This window comes from Mauremys mutica, chromosome 1 (assembly GCF_020497125.1).
Source record: "Mauremys mutica isolate MM-2020 ecotype Southern chromosome 1, ASM2049712v1, whole genome shotgun sequence".
NCBI classification, from domain to species: domain Eukaryota; kingdom Metazoa; phylum Chordata; order Testudines; family Geoemydidae; genus Mauremys; species Mauremys mutica.
Window position 1 is genome coordinate 50,927,227 of NC_059072.1, and position 19,150 is coordinate 50,946,376.

A 19,150-nucleotide genomic window follows, 5' to 3' on the forward strand; every position below is an offset into this window, starting at 1 on the left:
CACACAAGAGATCCACTTCCTGGACACGACAGTGCTAATAAGCGATGGTCACATAAACACCACCCTATACCGGAAACCTACTGACCGCTATACTTACCTACATGCCTCCAACTTTCATCCAGACCACACCACATGATCCATTGTCTACAGCCAAGCTCTACGACACAAGAGCATTTGCTCCAACCCCTCAGACAGAGACAAACACCTACAAGATCTCTATCAAGCGTTCTTACAACTACAATACCCACCTGCTAAAGTGAAGAAGAAGACTGACAGAGCCAGAAGAGTACCCAGAAGTCACCTACTACAGGACAGACCCAACAAAGAAAGTAACAGAACGCCACTAGCCATCACCTTCAGCCCCCAACTAAAACCTCTCCAGCGCATCATCAAGGTTCTACAACCTATCCTGAAGGACGATCCATCACTCTCACAGATCTTGGGAGACAGGCCAGTCCTCGGTTACAGACAGCCCCCCCAACCTGAAGCAAATACTCACCAGCAAACACACCACACAACAAAAACACTAACCCAGGAACCTATCTTTGCAACAAAGCCCATTGCCAACTCTGTCCACATATCTATTCAGGGAACACCATCATAGGACCTAATCACATCAGCCACACTATCAGAGGCTCGTTCACCTGCACATCTACCAATCATGGGCACCAACTTATATGGGCTCGTGGAGCTAAAGCCCCAGGAATATTCAAAATCAGGGGCTCTGCTCCACCAATATTTGGAGCTAGGTTTCGCCCCTTTAAATCCCAGCCGCAGCCGGGAATCAGAGGGCTCTGGGCTGCTCGCTGCTGCGGGGAGCCCAGAGCCTTTTAAATCCCAGCCGCGGCCGGGAATCAGAGGGCTCTGGGCTGCCCGCTGTGGCGGGGAGCCCAGAGCCTTTTAAATCCCAGCCGCGGCCGGGAATCAGAGGGCTCTGGGCTGCCTGCAACCGCGGGGAGCCCAGAGCCCTTTAAATCTCAGCCGCGGCTGGGAATCAGAGGGCTCTGGGCTGCTCGCTGCTGCGGGGAGCCCAGAGCCTTTTAAATCCCAGCCGCGGCCGGGAATCAGAGGGCTCTGGGCTGCCCGCTGCGGCGGGGAGCCCAGAGCCTTTTAAATCCCAGCCGCAGCTGGGAATCAGAGGGCTCTGGGCTGCCTGCAACCGCGGGGAGCCCAGAGCCCTTTAAATCCCAGCCGCGGCTGGGAATCAGAGGGCTCTGGGCTGCCTGCAACCGCGGAGAGCCCAGAGCCCTTTAAATCTCAGCCGCGGCTGGGAATCAGAGGGCTCTGGGCTGCCCGCAGTGGCAGAGAGCCCAGAGCCCTTTGAATCCCAGCCGCCGCGGCTGGGATTTAAAGGGCTCAGGGCTCCCCGCGGCTGCCAGCAGCTCAGAGCCCTTTGAATCCCAGCCCCTGGCCGCTGATTGCCCCCTCCCCAGACCCCTGCCCCAACTGCCCCCCCAGGACCCCCACCCCCTATCTAAGCACCACTGGTCCTTGTCCCCCGTTACCCACTCCCGAGACAACTGCCCCTAACTGCCCCTTGGGACCCCAGCCCCTATCTAAGCCTCCCTTCTCCTTGTCCCCAACTGCCCCCTCCTGAGACCCCACCCAACTTCCCCCCAGGACCCCACCCCCTACCTGTCCCCTGATAAACCCCCTGGACTCCCATGCCTATCCAATTGCTGCCTGTCCCCTGACTGCCCCTCCGAACCTCTGCCCCATCCAACCCCCCCTGCTCCTTGTCCCTTGACTGGCCCCTGGAACCCCCTACCCCTTCTCCAACCTTGTAATCTTGTGGCACTGACGCGTTGTAGCTTCATTTTATATCGGCTTACAGGGCAGGAGTGGGGGGGCACCACCATTTTGGGCCACACCAAAAATTTTACAAACCTGCCGCCTATGCTACCAATGTGATATATGCCATCATGTGCCAGCAATGTCTCTCTGCCATGTACATTGACCAAACCAGTCTCTATGTAAAAGAATAAATGGACACAAATCAGACGTCAAGGATTATAACATTCAAAAACCGTCGGAGAACACTTCAATCTCCCGATTACAGACCTAAAAGTCGCAATATTACAACAAAAAACCTTCAGAAACAGACTCCAACGAGAGACTGCTGAATTGGAATTAATTTGCAAAATGGACACCATTAAATTAGGCTTAAATAAAGACTGGGAGTGGATGGGTCATTACACAAAGTAAAACTATTTCCCCATGTTTATTTCCTCCCCCCCTTACTGTTCCTCACAACTTCTTGTCAACTGCTGCAAATGGCCCATTTTGATTACCACTACAAAAAGTTTTTTTCTCTCCTGCTGATAATAGCTCACCTTAACTGATCACTCTTGTTAGAGTGTGTATGGTAATACCCATTGTTTCATGTTCTCTCTCTCTTTCTCTCTCATATCTATATCTATATATCTATCTTCCTACTGTATTTTCCACTGCATGCATCCGATGAAGTGGGCTGTAGCCCACGAAAGCTTATGCTCAAATAAATTTGTTAGGCTCTAACGTGCCACATGTACTCCTGTTCTTTATATGGTGTTGCTTTATGACTATGGATTCACAGCAGAATAACAACATCTGGATTTTTCATCAGGTCCATCACGGGCTGCTGAACTACTTCATACATATCAGGGTTAACATGGTCAGCAAAAGCCTTGCAGGAAGTTTTAGAAGTGTTGTTAAAATGAGCAAAATTCCAGTATTTGCATTAGCTGCCAAAATCTCAAATCCTCCACAAAAGAAATAGCCTTGTGCTATGTACTGCCATCAGCTGACAAACAGCAGCGTGAAGAGGTATTTAAGATATAGGACAAAGTTGGCACATGAAGAAATGAGTATAAACTGACTGTAAACAAACAGAGAGATCAATGAATTTATGAGTGGGACTGTATGGGGTTGTCTGTAATGATGGTGGGCGGGGTTCCGCATTCCTGGGGGAGGGTATCTTCTGGTTTGCCTGATGTTCCTAAAATCTCATGCTTCGGGGCTTTAGCTGGTCACCTATAGAGGTGGGGAAGGGCCTCTACCTACCCCCCACCCTGCCCATTCTGTTGGGTTTGTTTTGGTTTGGTTTTTTTTCGTCTCATTCCTCTGAAGCATCAGAGATTGCAACAGCTGGAGATGGGACACTGGATGGTGTGAGCCAGTGCTCTGAGGTGGCACCGAGCATTCTCTGTCTCATGTGCTTGGCTGGCTGGTTCTGGCTCACATGCTCAGGGTCTAATTGATCACCAGATGTGGGGCAGGAAAGGAATTTTCTTCCAAGTCAGATTAGCAGTGACCTTAGCAGTATTTTGCCTTCCTCTGCAGCATGGAGTGTGGGTCACTTGCCAGGAGTTTCTGCGTATATCTCACTTTTCAATTCCCTGCCATGGCAGGGGCCTCTGGTATTGATGCATTTCAGTCTCTCCTATTCTCTGCCTGTGACACATAATAGTTTCATCTTCTGTGGGCTGTGACACTTTGATCTAATTTTGGTTGTTGGGGTTAGTGTGCAGGTACTAGTTGGTGTTGATGGCCTGTGATATGCAGGAGGTCAGATTAGATAACATGGTGGTCCCTTCTGGCCTTAAACTCTGTGATTCTTTTTGCCTCTGGAGAACAGATATTTTTGGACAACATATGGTGCCATAATTCCCTAAAACATGCTGGAATGGGCTTCAATGGCCATTTTAAATTAATGGGGCCAGATCAGAATACCCAGATCTATACATGGAGGGGAGCTCAGGGTGCAAATCTCCCCTCTTCCACAGGAAAGGAGGACCTCCGTTTCCCCTTTGGAATGTTCCTTTCCAAACTTGCAGAGCCCTTTTTGTGCAGCCTAGGGTCTGGCTGAGCTGGGAGAAGGAGTGAATGAGACAAGAAGCTGGTGCCAGAACAGATGCAGAGACACAGGGAGGATGCTTGCAGAGATTTCTTCCCCTGACCTACCTCCTGTTGCTTTTTCATTGGAGGAGATAACATGGATAATGGTGTCCCCTGCTCCATTGCAGAGTATGTTACTAAGGCTATGGCTACACTAGACAGTTTACAGCAGTGCAGCTGCGCCACTGTAAGCTCTCTGGGTAGCTGCTCTAAGCCGACCAGAGAGAGCTCTCTCATCAGCTTAATTACTCCGGCCCCCACAAGTGGTGGAGCTATGTCAGTGGGAGAAGCTCTCCCACATACATAGCGCTGTCTACACCAGCACTTAAATCAGCATAATTTATGTCGCTCAGGGGGTTGGCTAATTCACACCCCTGAGCGACATAACTTACGTCAACTTAAGTTGTGCAGCCTAACTCATATTACTTAAAAAATAATAATAACAACTCTGCCACTATAAACCACTACAGTGCACACACAATTCTCCTGCAAGGAAAAGGATGAGAGCATGAACCACACATGACAGATGTTAGTCACATCATTTAAGGCACTATTGGAAGGCATTCAGATACTACAGTGATGAGGGAGATATCAGAACCTGAATTGCAAAGAAGAGAATATGCCCAATTTCCACATGCACCTAGATGATGTGGAATTGCCAGACCCTTTACTGCCCAAGAGTATTCTGCAGTGAGCTTTAACTGGATTTGAGTCACAAAGAATAATTCCCAGATAATACTTGTGTTGTTTTTGCTCACTCTGTCCCAATCAAAGCAAAATATGGATCTTTGAACCACAACTGGCTGTTTTTAATTCAGAGATGCCAGTCACAGGACAACATGGCAAATGGGACCTCAGTCTCAGTTTGGGACTCCGGGGCATTACTGAAATACAAATAACGAATAATGATATAATTGTGTTATGCTCTATTGTGTTAGGGGGCTGTACAAACACACACTAAGAGACAATCCAGAAAAAATATACAATCTAAATAAACAAGACAGATGAATGATAAGAAGGGAAACAAAAGTACCAAAACCAAAAGTGAAGCAACATCTTCAAAGTCACAAAGCAAGTTGGTGGTAGCGGTAGATGTAGAACCCAGGACTTCTGAGCCCCAGTCAAGTGCCCTAATCACTGAACACCATTGCCTCTACATTTCATCAGGGACTCACATAACAATCTATTACCCATATAGTCTCAAAGTATTTCTGAGTGCATTCACTATCACCGGGTTAACATCAAAATAGAACAGGGTATTTAGCCAATGAATGTGACTGTGGGTATCTGAATATGTACATGTTGCTCTGCTGCTATATAGTTTTCTTTTTGAAAGCAAGGCGACCCCAAAATCCTATTGAGACTGGTTGCTTGTTTGATGCCATTCTGGTGTTCGCTGTGAGCTGAAAATACATTGAAGGTTATGCATTGTTTTCAAGTTTATGTTTTGTTCAACTAAAACAACCAATTACAAGCCTAACTGGGCTTGCAACAGGGCTGTAGTATTTTCAACAGGTGCTGCTGGTGAGCCAAGAAATTGCTTAGGCCCAGAAACAAAGGTATTTAGGCACCTAAATCCCAGGTTTGGCTCCACTGCAATCCACAAAATTCTCACCAAACCCTGTAGGTGGCTAAACTAACCTGGCATCTATATTTTCAGGGTAAAAATTCCCTCTGTGCCTGTTTTTCTGCCTCTGGGCATGTGCACTGCTCCCTCCTTTTAGGCATCTGGAACCTATTTCCCACCTAAGCCCCCCAAAAATTCCCAAACCAGGGGAAGATAGGTGTTTAGCCACCTAATTCATGTGCATTGCTGTAGACATGCTCAGAAGCACCTACCAGACCAGTAACTTTTAGCCCACTGGTTAGAGCACTTGCCTTGGGATGTGAGAGATCCAGGTTCAACTCCTAGCTCAACCTGAGAGGAAAAGAGGATTTGAATAAGGGTCTCACATCTCAAGAAAGCACTCTAACCACTGAGCCATGGGATATTCTGATGTGAGGCTCCATCAGTTTCTCCTATTGAAGTTGTTCTACTGTGGATGAATAATGAAAAGCAACTGGAGCGGGAGGACTGGATGCTGGGTTTCCCACTGCCCAGGTGGGGCCTTAACTACTTCACTACAGCATATGTGTGTGTGTGTGTGTGTCTGTGTGTCTGTGTGTCTGTGTCTCTCTCCTCCCCGCCAGTGAACGTTACACTGTGGATAAATACATATATAGTCATTGGGCCAGAGAGAGAAAGAGAGAGAAGCAGAACTAGAAATCTACGATGGAGGGTGAAGGTAGGGATGAGTTGAGACCTTGTTTGCAAATTTTTGGAACTGCTTCAGTCCTTTTTAATTCCCTTATAAAAATCTACTATTGATATCTTAAATCAAACACAAACCAAAAGTTTTCCTGCCATCCTTTTTATAGAGAATGTTTTAACTATTTTAGATTTTTTTTTTACTTGAACTTTTTTTTAAATCAATATTTGCTGAAAAATGTGGCGTCATTTCTAAGAATGGCATGACCGGCCATGTTACAAACGGTACATGTTTACATCTTGTTTTAATACTAGTTCAGTAATTATTAAGAAAAGTACTAGAGATAAATTTTCTGAAGTGGTCCTAAAATCATGCCTGCAATTTAGTATGCACATTTTCACACCTAAGTTTTTGCATAAGCAGAGTACACTTTCAGTTATGCAATTTGTTATAGTGCATTTTCCCACACATGCCTCTGATGGAAAAGTACAGTTGTTGTCTTCAGATTCAATAAAATACATCTCTACTTTGTAACATTATTAAACTTTTTATTTATGTATGCATAAATAAAAATGCTATTAAATCTTGCTGAATGTGGGTTTCTTTGAACCAAGATCCTACAAAAGGATCCACACATGGACCTTTATGCCTGCCTCAATTCACATTGAAATTAATAGGTCTATGGGGAAGGTCCTCCTGTCTGGATCCCTTTGTATTACACAGGTCTTGATTTGATGCTTTGAGCCCAGATAGCTAAATTCTCCCCCCCACCCCACCAATAGCTCCTGACTTGAAACTGAGAAGCTCCTTTATGCTTTATTTTTATTTTAATTTGAGAATTTTGTAGGTCAGATAAAACTTGTATTAAATTTGCTGTTTACTTAGTCTTTGGGGATTTTTTCCCTTTGTTCCTAAAGACTGTAAAGTATTTCTCAATAGTAAATATGCTCCATTCTCTAATTACTCAATCACATTTGTATAGGTAAAATGCATAAATGCTTACAAACTTTTAAGGTATTTCTTTTAAAAATTGATTTCATTTTACCTCTTAAACTTGTATTTTTATTCCTTTGCTGACCTGCAGATAATGAAGGGACTGGGCTGTCATCAAGAACCAGTCTTAGAAGAGAAGCCCTCACTGGGGGAGAGGGATAGCTCAGTGGTTTGAGCATTGGACTGCTAAACCCAGGGTTATGACTTCAATCCTTGAGGAGGCCATTTAGGGAACTGGGGTAAAAATCTGTCTGGGGATTGGCCCTGCTTTGAGCAGGGGGTTGGATTAAATGACCTCCTGAGGTCCCTTCCAACCCTATAATTCTATGCACTCAGCAAGTAAGCAGCTGGCCACTAGGATCCCTATTTATCAAAGTCACACTGTGCTCAGGGGATCTGGAGACTGTAAGTTGCTCTGAGCACCCCTACTGTCCCTTAAAATCCACCCTGCTGTCAGCACATAAATCTTTCCTGGAAAGCTGCAAAGCTAAGTGAATGTATATTTATCTCCAGACTCACCCAATATTTCCCACATGCTGCTAATTATAATAAAAGTGCAAGGCAGAGCAAAAGTGTTCCAGAAAAATCTCTCAGTTTGGAATTTCAATGTTTATTTACTAAGTTAAGATAGGGAGCTAGGGTGTCTCACCACATTTTACATATGCATATGCTCTTCTCGCAAATAGTGGTGTATGAAGGAAAGTTCTGGAAACACATCCAACTTGACAGGCAATCTGGAGAGAAGATTGTAACATTACAGTTCAGGTACTATCTAAAAAGCAACTTTACAGTACATCCAGCATTGTTACACCAAACAAACCTGCCATTATGAACTTAATGATATTCTTGAGCCATCCATATTAGCACCATTGGTCTTTTATTTATTTCAAATTACTGTTCTTATTTACCTCAGCAGGGCTCTATAAGATTATTCCCCAGACTGCTCAGACTCCTATGGGGATGATTTATGTCATCATTCCAGTGTAACGTTTCCCATAATTGTACTGAGTTTAAAAAACATTAGAACCCAAGGGGCTAGACAAGGAGCTATATAACATTAGCAGCATGCTCATATAAATCAATTTACTCCCTTGGAGGGAAAAAATGAAGGAATTTAATGAGATTGCACATGAACTGCAAAGCCAATGTGCAGTTACCATTAAGTGTGTTTAATCAAAAAGTACAGATGTATCACACAGATAAATTCAAAAACAAAAAAAAAATGCAGCATCCATTTCTATACAATATTATCTGAACAAAGAGCAAGTGAACTTAGAGCCTACGGTGCCAGAGGATTTTAATGGTCTAATTTTCAGTTTGTTCATCAATTTTATGACCATTTTTACTGCTTGTTACTCACATTGTTTCCTATTTACAAAATCATTTATTATTATTCCTTAAAGTATAATTCAATTGCTGTCAATGCCAGTGGTAAAAAAAAATTATGACTAGCATGGCACGATTGTTTCCAATTACCTTAGATATAATTTATCCTGGCAATCAAAAATTTCTAGATTGGAAAGACTTTAGGGTGTGCATGAAATCTCAGACATTAATCTAAACATTGTACTTTGACCCATATATTCACATGGAACAGAATTTAATCAACTATTTCACAGAAAAAGTTTCTGCTTTTTCCTTACGATTTCAAACTCAGTCTAAATTTAAAAATATTATGAATTAATCAGCTTTGACAAATGGTGGATTCCTGTGCAATTATAACATGCCTTAGAGTATATAAAGCACAAGGTCAAAGACCAAGGGTAAGATCCCATTAAATTCTAAGCGTCTCCTGCAAGGGGCTGAGAGGCTGCAATTTCCATCGAAGTTATCAGGAGTTGAGGATCGAGCCCCCAATGACTAATTATCCCAGAAGCACATTAGAAGCTGTCTAGAATATCCTATTGCCATTAGTAAATGGAATTCAGACATCAAAATTAGGAAAGAAGTTACTTGTCTTTAGAGGGCTTAATCCTGTGAGGTGATGAATGTCGTCAATGCCCACACATTCCAGCATAACACCTCACAGGAGTGCTCAGGCCTCACAGGATCAAGCCCTTAACTTAAAGGGCATTAGATCAGGTGTGGGCAAACTATGGCTCGTGGGACCATCCTGCCTGGCCCCTGAGCTCCTGGCCCGGGAGGCTCACCCCCGGCCCCTCCCCTGCTGTCCCCCCCTACCCCGGTGCAATGCTCTGGGCGGCAGGGCTGTGAGCTCCTGGGGCAGCACAGCTGCAGAGCCCAGCCTGACCCGGTCTCTTTGCTCCAGGCAGTGCGGTAAGTGGGCACGTAGTAGCGGGGGTTGGATAGAGGGCAGGGGAGTTCAGGGCGGTGGTCGGGGGTGTGTATGGATAGGGGTCCGGGCAGTCAGGGGGGGGAATAGGGGGCAAGGGTCCCGGGGGGGGGGGGCAGTCAGGAAGGAACATAAGAACGGCTGTACTGGGTCAGACCAAAGGTCCATCTAGCCCAGTATCCTGTCTACCAACAGTGACCAATGCCAGGTGCCCCAGAGGGAGTGAACCTAACAGGTAATGATCAAGTGATCTCTCTCCTGCCATCCATCTCCAACCTCTGACAAACAGAGTTTAGGGACACCATTCCTTACCCATCCTGGCTAATAGCCATTAATGGACTTAACCTCCATGAATTTATCCAGCTCTCTTTTAAACACTGTTATAATCCTAGCCTTCACAACCTCCTCAGGTAAGGAGTTCCGCAAGTTGACTGTGCGTTGTGTGACGAAGAACTTCCTTTTATTTGTTTTAAACCTGCTGCCTATTAATTTCATTTGGTGACCCCAAATGAGGAGGGGGGGTTGGATGGGGCAGAGGTTCCAAGGGGCCATCAGGAATGAGAGGAGGGGTTGGATGGGGCGGTGAGGGTCCAGGGCAGTCAGGGGACAGGGAGCAGGGGAGTGTGGATGGGGCAGGGGTCCCCGGAGGGGCCATCAGGGAATGTGGGGGGGGGAGGTTGGATGGGGCAGGAGTCCCGGGGGGGGGAGGGGGGCAGATAGGAGGTGGAGGCCGGCCCTCCATACAATTTCCGAAACCCAATGCAGCCCTCGGGCCAAAAAGTTTGCCCGCCCCTGCATTAGATGTAGATGACATCACTGATTCATAATTATAAAGGATCCCAACATTTGCAGCAGTCAAGGTCCATTCCTCATTTTCAAATATAGTGACCACTCAGACTTAAACTGAGTGGAGGTTGTGAGGGTAGGAAATGGGAAATTTCAGCTTCTTCCTCCCTCCCATTACCTAAAACACCCTCTAATTTTATTCAAAGATGTCTTACAGGTCAATTTCTAATATGCTTAATGCAATGTGCAAGCATAAAATAATCTAATATATTCAGAAAATGGATTATTTGTGGCTCTGTCTGATCTGAGTCTCCAAATGCAGTGGTGTTTATTATACTGGATGATCTCATTTTGATGTACAGTAGCTGTAACTCTAAGGCCTGGTCTACACTAGGACTTTAATTCGAATTTAGCAGCGGTAATTCGAACTAACCACTCAACCGTCCACACCAGGAAGCCATTTAATTCGAACTAGAGGGGTCTTTAGTTCGAATTCGGTACTCCACCCCGACAGGTGGAGTAACGCTAAATTCGACATGGCTAGCTCGAATTAGGCTAGGTGTGGATGCAAATCGAACTTAGTAGCTCCGGGAGCTATCCCACAGTGCACCACTCTGTTGACACTCTGGGCAGCAGTCGGAGCTTGGATTCTCTGACCAGCCACACAGGAAATGACCCGGGAAAATTTGAATTCATTTTCCTGTCTGGGCACTTTGAATCTGACGTCCTGGCTGGACATCGGGGCGAGCTCCGCAGCACCTGCAACGATGCAGAGCTCTCCAGCAGAGGAGTTCATGTTATCTGTGAATAGAAAGAGGGACCCAGCATAGACTGACTGGGAACTCTTCGATCTGATCGGTGTGTGGGGCGAGGAGTCTGTGCTTTCGGAGCTGCGCTCCAAAACACGGAATGCAAAGACCTACGAGAAGGTCTCCAAAGCCATGAGAGACAGAGGATACAGGCGGGATGCAACGCAGTGCCGCGTGAAAATCAAGGACCCCAGACAAGGCTACCAAAAAATCAAAGCGGCAAACGGACGCTACGGAGCCTGCCACCACTGCCCCACCAGTGACCGTGGACTCTGATGATGGGACAGTGTCGACAGCCAGTTCCTCGGCGATGTTCGCGGACGGGGAAGATGAGGAAGGGTTTGTGGAGGACGAGGCAGGCGAGAGCGCTTACAACGCCGTCACGGAGATCCCCCAACAACCCTCCCCGGCCATTAACCCGGACCCTGAATCAGGGGAAGGAGCAGTCGGTAAGTGCTTAACCATGTTAAGATTCCTGTTATAATTAAGAATAAAAGTTAACTGTGTGAAAAGGAGGGCTCTCTATATATGGGGATAGAACAGAAATCATCCTTGGAGATCTCCACGAAGCTCTCCTTGTGTTAATCGAAAAGCATCAGCAGGAGGTTCCTGGGGAGAGCTGCCTTATTGGGTGCTCCGTGGTAGCACACTTTTCCGCGCAAGGCTTTCATGAGGTACTCAGGGAGCACTGCCTCCCCGAGCACGGCTGCATCAGGCCCTGGTTCGTGCTAGCTTTCACGCAGCATGAGCTCTCTATCTCCTTCAGTGACCGTCCTCAGGGTGATCTCGCTCGGAGACTCCTGCATCTAATTAGGGTAATTACTGTAATTTTACGCCTGGTCCAAAGTATTTTTAAAAAATCTACGGACAGACGGCATAGCACAGACTCAGCACGCAGCTGCGTGACGAGCGTAACGGAAAGCCAAAGAATATAATGGACGCTCATGGAGGGAGGGGGGAATGAGGACGCAAGGTATCCCACAGTTCCTGCTGTCTCCGAAAACTATTTGCATTCTTGGATGAGCTCCAAATGCTTCTAGGGTCAAACACAGTGTCTGCGGTGGGTCAGGGCATAGTTCAGCAATTTGCGCACACACCCCACCCACCACCAGAAGTGAAAACAATCCTCTGTTGACTCTTTTACATGTCACCCTATCTTTACTGAATGCTGCAGATAGACGCGATGGTGCAGCACTCAACACCAACATCCTTGCTCCCCCCACGCTATGGATGGCTGATGGTACAAAAAGATGGGTATCCGTCCTCAACATCAGCCTATTGGCACATGGGGCAGTGCAAAAGGACTGGTAACCATGCGTACTAGCATCTGTGAGGTCGATCAAGGGCGCCTGGCCCTAATTTTTCATGGTAGATGGTGCAGTATGGCTGTTAACTGTCCTCATCATTGCAACAGGGGGCTGAGCTCCATCAGCCCCCACCCTTCATGTGTAAAGAAAAGATTGAATTGCCGCTGGACTAGCAGAGGGATGATGGGCTCCTTCATCCACAGTAATTAATGTCCTGCCTGGACTATCATTGCAGCTGGAGGCTTCCTTCCACTCATTTCTCACAAACAAGTCACTGTGTCTTATTCCTGCATTCTTTATTACTTCATCACACAAGTGGTGGGACAATGGTATGGTAGCCCAGGAAGGCTGTGGGAAGGCCGGAATGAACAGGTGGTGTTGTTGCAGGAGCACCCCCTTGTGAATAGCATACAGCTCCAAATTTATGCAGGATCGGACACAGAGCAGCTGTGCTCTCTGGTTCTATGATACAGTGGTTCTCTAGTACACTTGCCCATAATCTAGGCAGGACTGATTCTATTTTTAGATACCAAAAAGGAGGGATTGACTCAGGGAGTCATTCCCAATTTTTGCTTTTGCGCCCCTGGCTGCTCAGCCAGGGGCACTTATGACAGCACCAAATGGGGCAGTGCAAAAGGACAGGTAACCATGCCCATCTTATTACCATCTTATTACCAATTTATGGTATGGTAGATGGTACAATATGGCTGGTAACCATCTCTACTGTCATGCAAAAGCAAAAGCATGCTGCTGTGTAGCGCTGCTGGCCCGCCTCTGTCAGCGGCATCTAGTACACATACGGTGACATACACAAAAGGCAAAACAGTGTCCATGGTTGCCACGCTATGGCGTATGCCAGGGCAATTCTGGGAAAACGGGCTTGAAATGATTGTCTGCTGTTGCTTTCCCAGAGGAAGTAATGACTGGCGACATTTACCCAGAATCCACCGCGAAAATTATTTGTGCCCCAGCAGGCACAGGGGTCTCAACCCAGAATTCACAGACACAGGCTAGACTCAGTTAATTGTTCGCAAAAATGTATCTTTGCAAGGAATTCACTCCCTGTTTCCCATTCACAGCTTCCACTGTCTCCAGACCTGACATAGCATCCCCCTCGCAGAGGCTGGCAAAGATTAGGCGGCGAAAGAAAAAGACAAGGGACAAGATGTTCGAGGAACGTATGGGCTGCTACCTAGCAGAGGCGGACCAGCAGAGCCAGTGGAGGGAGACCGTCTCTCTGTGCCAGCGCTCACACAGCGAACGGGAGGAGAGGTGGCGTGAGGAAGAGAAGCAGGCGACTGAAACGCTGCTTGGACTAGTGAGGGAGCAAACGGACACGCTAAGGCGCCTTGTGGATGTTCTGCAGGACCGCAGGAGGACAGAGACACCCTGCAGTGTATCTGCAACCGCACTACCCCGCCACAAAGTCCCATACCCCCCTCACCGAAAATAATCAGGAGGAGGGGCGGCCGGGGACATGAATACTGTCACTGCACCACAGCACAGTGCTCAAGTACCCAAAAGCTCTCATACCGTACATTTGCCGAAGTCCTTCACTTCCAGACTCACAGTAGTCCCAATCCCAGTCCCATCCCCTAACTGTCTACTTAATTAATAAAAATGCTTTGCTGTTAATTACTGTTTCCGTTATGTTTTTTCAAAGAAGACTGTGTTTGAATGGGGGGCGTGGGGAAGGGGGTGGTTAATTGCATAGGACAGTCACCTTTCCCAGGGTACAGACAGGGGGGCAGGATCAGCAGCGGGTCACACACACGGTGCAGTCAGTAGGCACCCTGGTCGGTATGGGAGGTGTTTTCCAGGATCTGTGTGGGCGGGGAGATGTGACTTTGCAGCGGGGGAGGGCGGTTACAGATCTTATACAGCGGTCCTTGTCCTGGACCGCTGAGTCACGCAGCTGAGGAATCTGTATCCGTCCTCCTCCACCACAAGGTCACATATCCGCCCGCACACAGAATTCCATAAAGAGGGATGGCAGGCTCCGTTGAAAGAAGCATTCCGGCACTGCGGACCGCTCTAGGAGCAGGAGCCTGTCATTCCTTGAGTTTAGAGGCGGTCTTTACATCACCGCACACCCTACCCAGCACAGTCTGCGTCCCAGTTTCAACCCTTTCACGAAAAGTCATGAATAAAGAAACCTTTGTTAAGTAATAATGGGACATGTATTTTATTTTTACACGTGTGCTGGAAGTGGGGGTAACGGGGTGAACGGGGCATGTAACCGAAGAGGAGAGTCAACAGTAACTGGGTAAAGAAACAGGGGCAGGTTCAGCTTCTCTGTAAAGAAACTGAACAGTCACAGGTCACGCTGCTCACTGGTATTTGAAGAGTTCCTTGTCGCTGTCCCAGGCGCCTGTATAGGGCTTCATGAGCAAGTGCATTAGCGGGCAGGCTGGGTCCCCGAGGATGACTATAGGCATCTGCACATCCACAACAGTTATTTCGTGGTCCGGGAAGAAACTACCTTCCTGCAGGCATCTGAGCAGCCCACAGTTCCTGAAAACACACGCATCATGAACCTTGCCCGGCCACCCGACGTTGATGTTTGTAAAACGTCCCCTATGGTCCCCCAGTGCTTGCAGCACCATTGAAAAGTAGCCCAATTTCTCAGCAGCTGACTGTGGAAGAGGTGGACGATAAAGTGCGAGGAGAAAACGGCGATGATCGCAGCGGGCTCCATGCTTGCAGTGCTGTGGCGTCCGCGCTGTCACTGACCAGAAAAGTGCACGAACAGATTGCCCGCAGGCGCTTTCAAGGAGGGAGGGAGGGAGGTTGTGATTGACGATTCAATGACGACACCCAAAACCACCCTCGACACATTTCTCCCCCCAGCAGGCATTGGGGGCTCTACCCAGCATTCCAATGGGCAGCGGGGACTGCGGGAACTGTGGGATAGCTTCCCACAGTGCACTGCTTCCAAAGTCGACGCTGGCCCCGTGAATGTGGACTCAGAAATTCGAATTAGTGTATTTAGTATGGATACACAAATTCGACTTCATAAGGTCGAATCCACAAATTCGAACTAAGTTGATTCGAAATAGTCTTGTAGTGTAGACAAGGCCTAAGATGCAGCTGTCATTCACTTTAGAATAAATATAATATAATAAAACCACAAGGTAGACACAGGACAGTATATCTTAAAGCACACTCCTCTGATGTAATCATTGATTGAATTTTTACATAAAAAGGTACTCGTTATGCAATATACAAACTATAAATACTACTGCAGTTTTACCTTAGGGATAGATGCAACGTCTATTGCTTTATTAAGCTCTTGAACTGCTTCCTCATGGTGATTCTGTCTTTGGAAAGCTACAGCTAAATGATAATAGGTTTCAAATAGCTGAAATACACAACCAGAATCTCAAATTATTATTGAAGTTTTAGTATTGCTGAGGTTCTGAACATGTTTGGGACTGGTTTTTAATTTGTTTTACCATTTCTCTTGGACAATCGTTTCACACATTTGTATTCTAAAATAATTTCAAATTTATTCCCTCAGCTACTCCCTAGGTACTATTTATTTCGGGCTAGATTCTTAGCTTAACTCCATTGAAATAAATGGAATTATGTCACTTACGTCAGCTGAAGGTCTGGCCCTTCAATGATTATCTGGAACATTAAAGTACATTGTCCAGAAGAGAACTATAATATCATTAATATTTCACATTACAAAATCAGTAGTCCCTCTAATAAGCTACAAGAGAGATTTTGTATATCACCTAAATTAATTTAAAATACTGCAAATGGAACACAAAACTAAGCAGGCCTCATATTAATAAAATGGCACAGTTGTAAATCTGCAGAGGTAAGAACAGGTGCAAATTGCCCCTGTCCTAAAATTCTGCCAGATGCAATAAGCCTGGCCGAGAAAATGATTTAATCCTCAACTGACCAGCATAACCAACCTGCATTAATTTATTTCAGGTTTCTAAAGACAAGTATTTGTAGTTGCAATGAAGAAACATATGGCAGCTGCACACTGGAGCCAATGTTACAGACAAATAGGGCTCCATCATGGTAAAACTCTGGCCCCAGTGAAGAAGGATTGCCAGGTGTCCGGTTTTTGAGCAGAACGCCCAGTCAAAAAGGGACCCTGGTGGCTCCGGTCAGCACCACTGACCGGGCTGTTAGAAGTCTGGTTAGGGGTGCTGCAGGTCTAAGGCAGGCTAGTCCCTACCTGTCCTGGCACCACGCTGCACCCCGGAAGCAGCCAGCAGGTCCAGCTCCTAGGCAGGGGAGCCACCGAGCTCCATGCACTGCCCCTGGCCCAAACACCAGTTCTGCACTCCCACTGGCCCCTCCCACACTCTGAGTCCCTCATTTCTGGCCCCAACCTGGAGCCCGCACTGCCAGTTAGAGCGCGCACATCCTCCTGCACCCCAGCGCCCTGCCCTGTGAACGAGGGAGGGGGAATGTAGTGAGCAGAGGACAGGGCCTCAGAGAAAGGTTGGAGCTAGGACGTTCGGTTTTGTGCAATTAGAAAGTTGGCAACCCTACAGTGAAGTCATTAGAAGTTTTACCATTTACTTCAATGGGGTCAGAATTTAATCCTATGAGGGAATATTACTGCACCTTTTGAAGGCTGTAACCAGCTCTCCCCCAGTACTCTATCTGATGCACAAAGGGCCCATCCCATCAGATACGTCAACATGGCGGGGATGACAACACTGACATTAGCACTGCTCTCCACCACTACCTTGTGCTCTCCAGCACAACCATGCATCAGTAAGCTAACAGCTCTGCTTCTCTCTTTCATCTGACCAGACAGTGTGCTCTCTCAGCTTCCCTGGCATCTAGTCAGATAAATGTGGCTCAAACATATAATTCAGTTATATGTTCTTAAAATATAATACATTCACATGTTGGTGTTATCCAAATGAAGTCTCCAATCCTACAACCAGACCCAGATGAACTCTTGCACACATGTAGTGCCCTAGTGATATCGAGGGTCCATCCACAAAGATCTGATTGCCGAACTGGAGCCTGCCATTGTATCATTTTGTAAAACAACATTTTTCCAGTACTGTCAACCCTGAGTGTTCAAAAGTCATGAGCGAAGTCTCCCAAAATCATGTGATTGAATTAAAAGTCATGAGACTTTTTTTAAACGATTCTTTTTATTTGCCTTCCGGTAATTGAGCCTTTAGGGTTCCAATTTTCTCTGCAGACGTGACAAACTTTTTTTTTTAAATGAAAGCTGGTATTTTCACATAATCACATCACTTCAGAAGCTAGGATTTTAAGAAAGACCATCTATTAGAAGACTTGTAATAAAATTGCAAGAGCTAACAATCCTGCTTGTCACCTGAGAAACGTTTTTTAAATTACCAGTTGTGAATAGTAAGGCCCAGGCTCAAAGTCTTTAGGAAGTTCCTCTTTGCTCAGAGTTTTCAAGAGTGCTGTATAATGTTCAACAACCTGAAAGCAAAAAACATAAATGGCAAAATGACCTAAAGCCAGCATCAGACTGGGAGTTTTTGTGAGTAAGAAATGAGAAGCACTGCAGAGTGCAAAAGCTGAACTCAGCTCCTCTGGACACCAGGCTCAACCTCATCTGCCTAGGAGAGCACATGCCAGAGCACAAATAGCCACAAATTAGTGCCACAGCAAAGTTATCATTGTCCTGGGTTACTTGCTGTGGCTGGGATGAAGAACACTTATTGCATATCTAATGTGATTAAGACACCCCTTCCCAACGAGGGTCTCCCGTCCCTGCCCCGACCCAGCCGGGCGCTGCTTAGCCCGGGAAGGGGCGGCAGGCAGGGGGGCGCTGTCTCCCATCCCTGCCCCGACCCAGCCGGGCGCTGCTTAGCCCGGGAAAGGGCGGCAGGCAGGGGCGCTGTCTCCCATCCCGGCCTCGACCCAGCCGGGCGCTGCTTAGCCTTGGGGGGCGGGGGGATCCCCCATGCCGCCCAGCCCCTGCCCAGCGCCCTCTGGCGGAGGCGGGCGGAGTCACCTCGCTCCAGCGCATGGCCCGCTCGCAGGCTACCGCGGAGCGCAGCTGCGCCTCGGCCCGCGCCCGCGCCCGGGTTAGGACCGCCACCGCCGCCGAGGAAGAGGGGAAGGAAAGGGCGGGGCTCGAGGCGGGGACTTGCGGGAGGCAGTAGGCCCTGGCCGAGTCCATGGAAGGCGGCCTGACGGGCCACGCGGAGCCCCGTGCTGCGCCAGGCGGCCCGCCGCGCTGGGGACAACAGGCCGCGTTTCCATGGCACCGGGAGGGCGGGGCCGCAGGAGGGGTGAGAGCTGCATTGAGGCCTCCCTACAGCCACACCCCGCCCCCAGCTTCGCCACCTCCGCTGATCTAGGCCCCCCCTTCGGTGACACCCCGGCGCAGGGAGAGTTTCACCCCGGCTCTGCCCGGGCCGCCGGCACCAGGCCGCTCCCCGCCCCCGCGGCAAGGCGCCAGCCAGGGCAAAGGGCCGGGCAGCCGGTCCCGTACCCCGGCCGGAGGGTGGGTTGGTTTGTTACTCACTGGAGGATGTCGCTAGTTTCCTTCCTTGGGGCCGGGGTGGGATGGGGAGCCAGTCACTTGCTGGAAAGGCCTTTTCCCCCAGGCCAGATGCACTTTATCTCCTCGGGAAGGCAGCTCCGCAGGCCGCGCTTCTCAATCACAGCTGGCTTCATCCCTGCGCGCCCCCTCACTTCCCGCTGAGCTTTGCGATCTGCCTTGTCCACAGCGTGGCATAAATATCCAAATTTTGTTATCCCCCTTCTTCTCTTCCTGCCCCCCTCCAGCCCCCAAATAATCACTCAAACCATCCTTCCCCGAAGTGCAGGGACTGGAGTATTGACTGAATAAGAAGTGCAGGACTGGGT

General features: G+C 47.8%; 1 protein-coding gene across 5 annotated transcripts in view; it reads right to left on the reverse strand.

Moving 5' to 3' along the window:
• Window positions 1–18,758, reverse strand: part of LOC123362275 — a 108,368-nt gene extending 89,610 nt beyond the window's left edge. For 2 of the 5 annotated variants that reach the window (XM_045002710.1, XM_045002709.1), the window contains exons 1-4: window positions 18,291–18,757; window positions 17,663–17,752; window positions 15,567–15,674; window positions 7,768–7,852 (exon numbers count right to left, since the gene is read on the reverse strand). In XM_045002710.1, coding sequence (XP_044858645.1) covers window positions 7,768–7,852; window positions 15,567–15,674; window positions 17,663–17,752; window positions 18,291–18,458 — 451 coding nt within the window. In that variant the 5' untranslated portion in view covers window positions 18,459–18,757. Of the gene's footprint in view, window positions 1–7,767; window positions 7,853–15,566; window positions 15,675–17,662; window positions 17,753–18,290 lie in introns of all 5 variants that reach the window. The other 3 variants (XM_045002712.1, XM_045002713.1, XM_045002711.1) reach the window with 3 other exon arrangements.
• Between the last annotated feature and the right edge of the window lie 392 nt (window positions 18,759–19,150).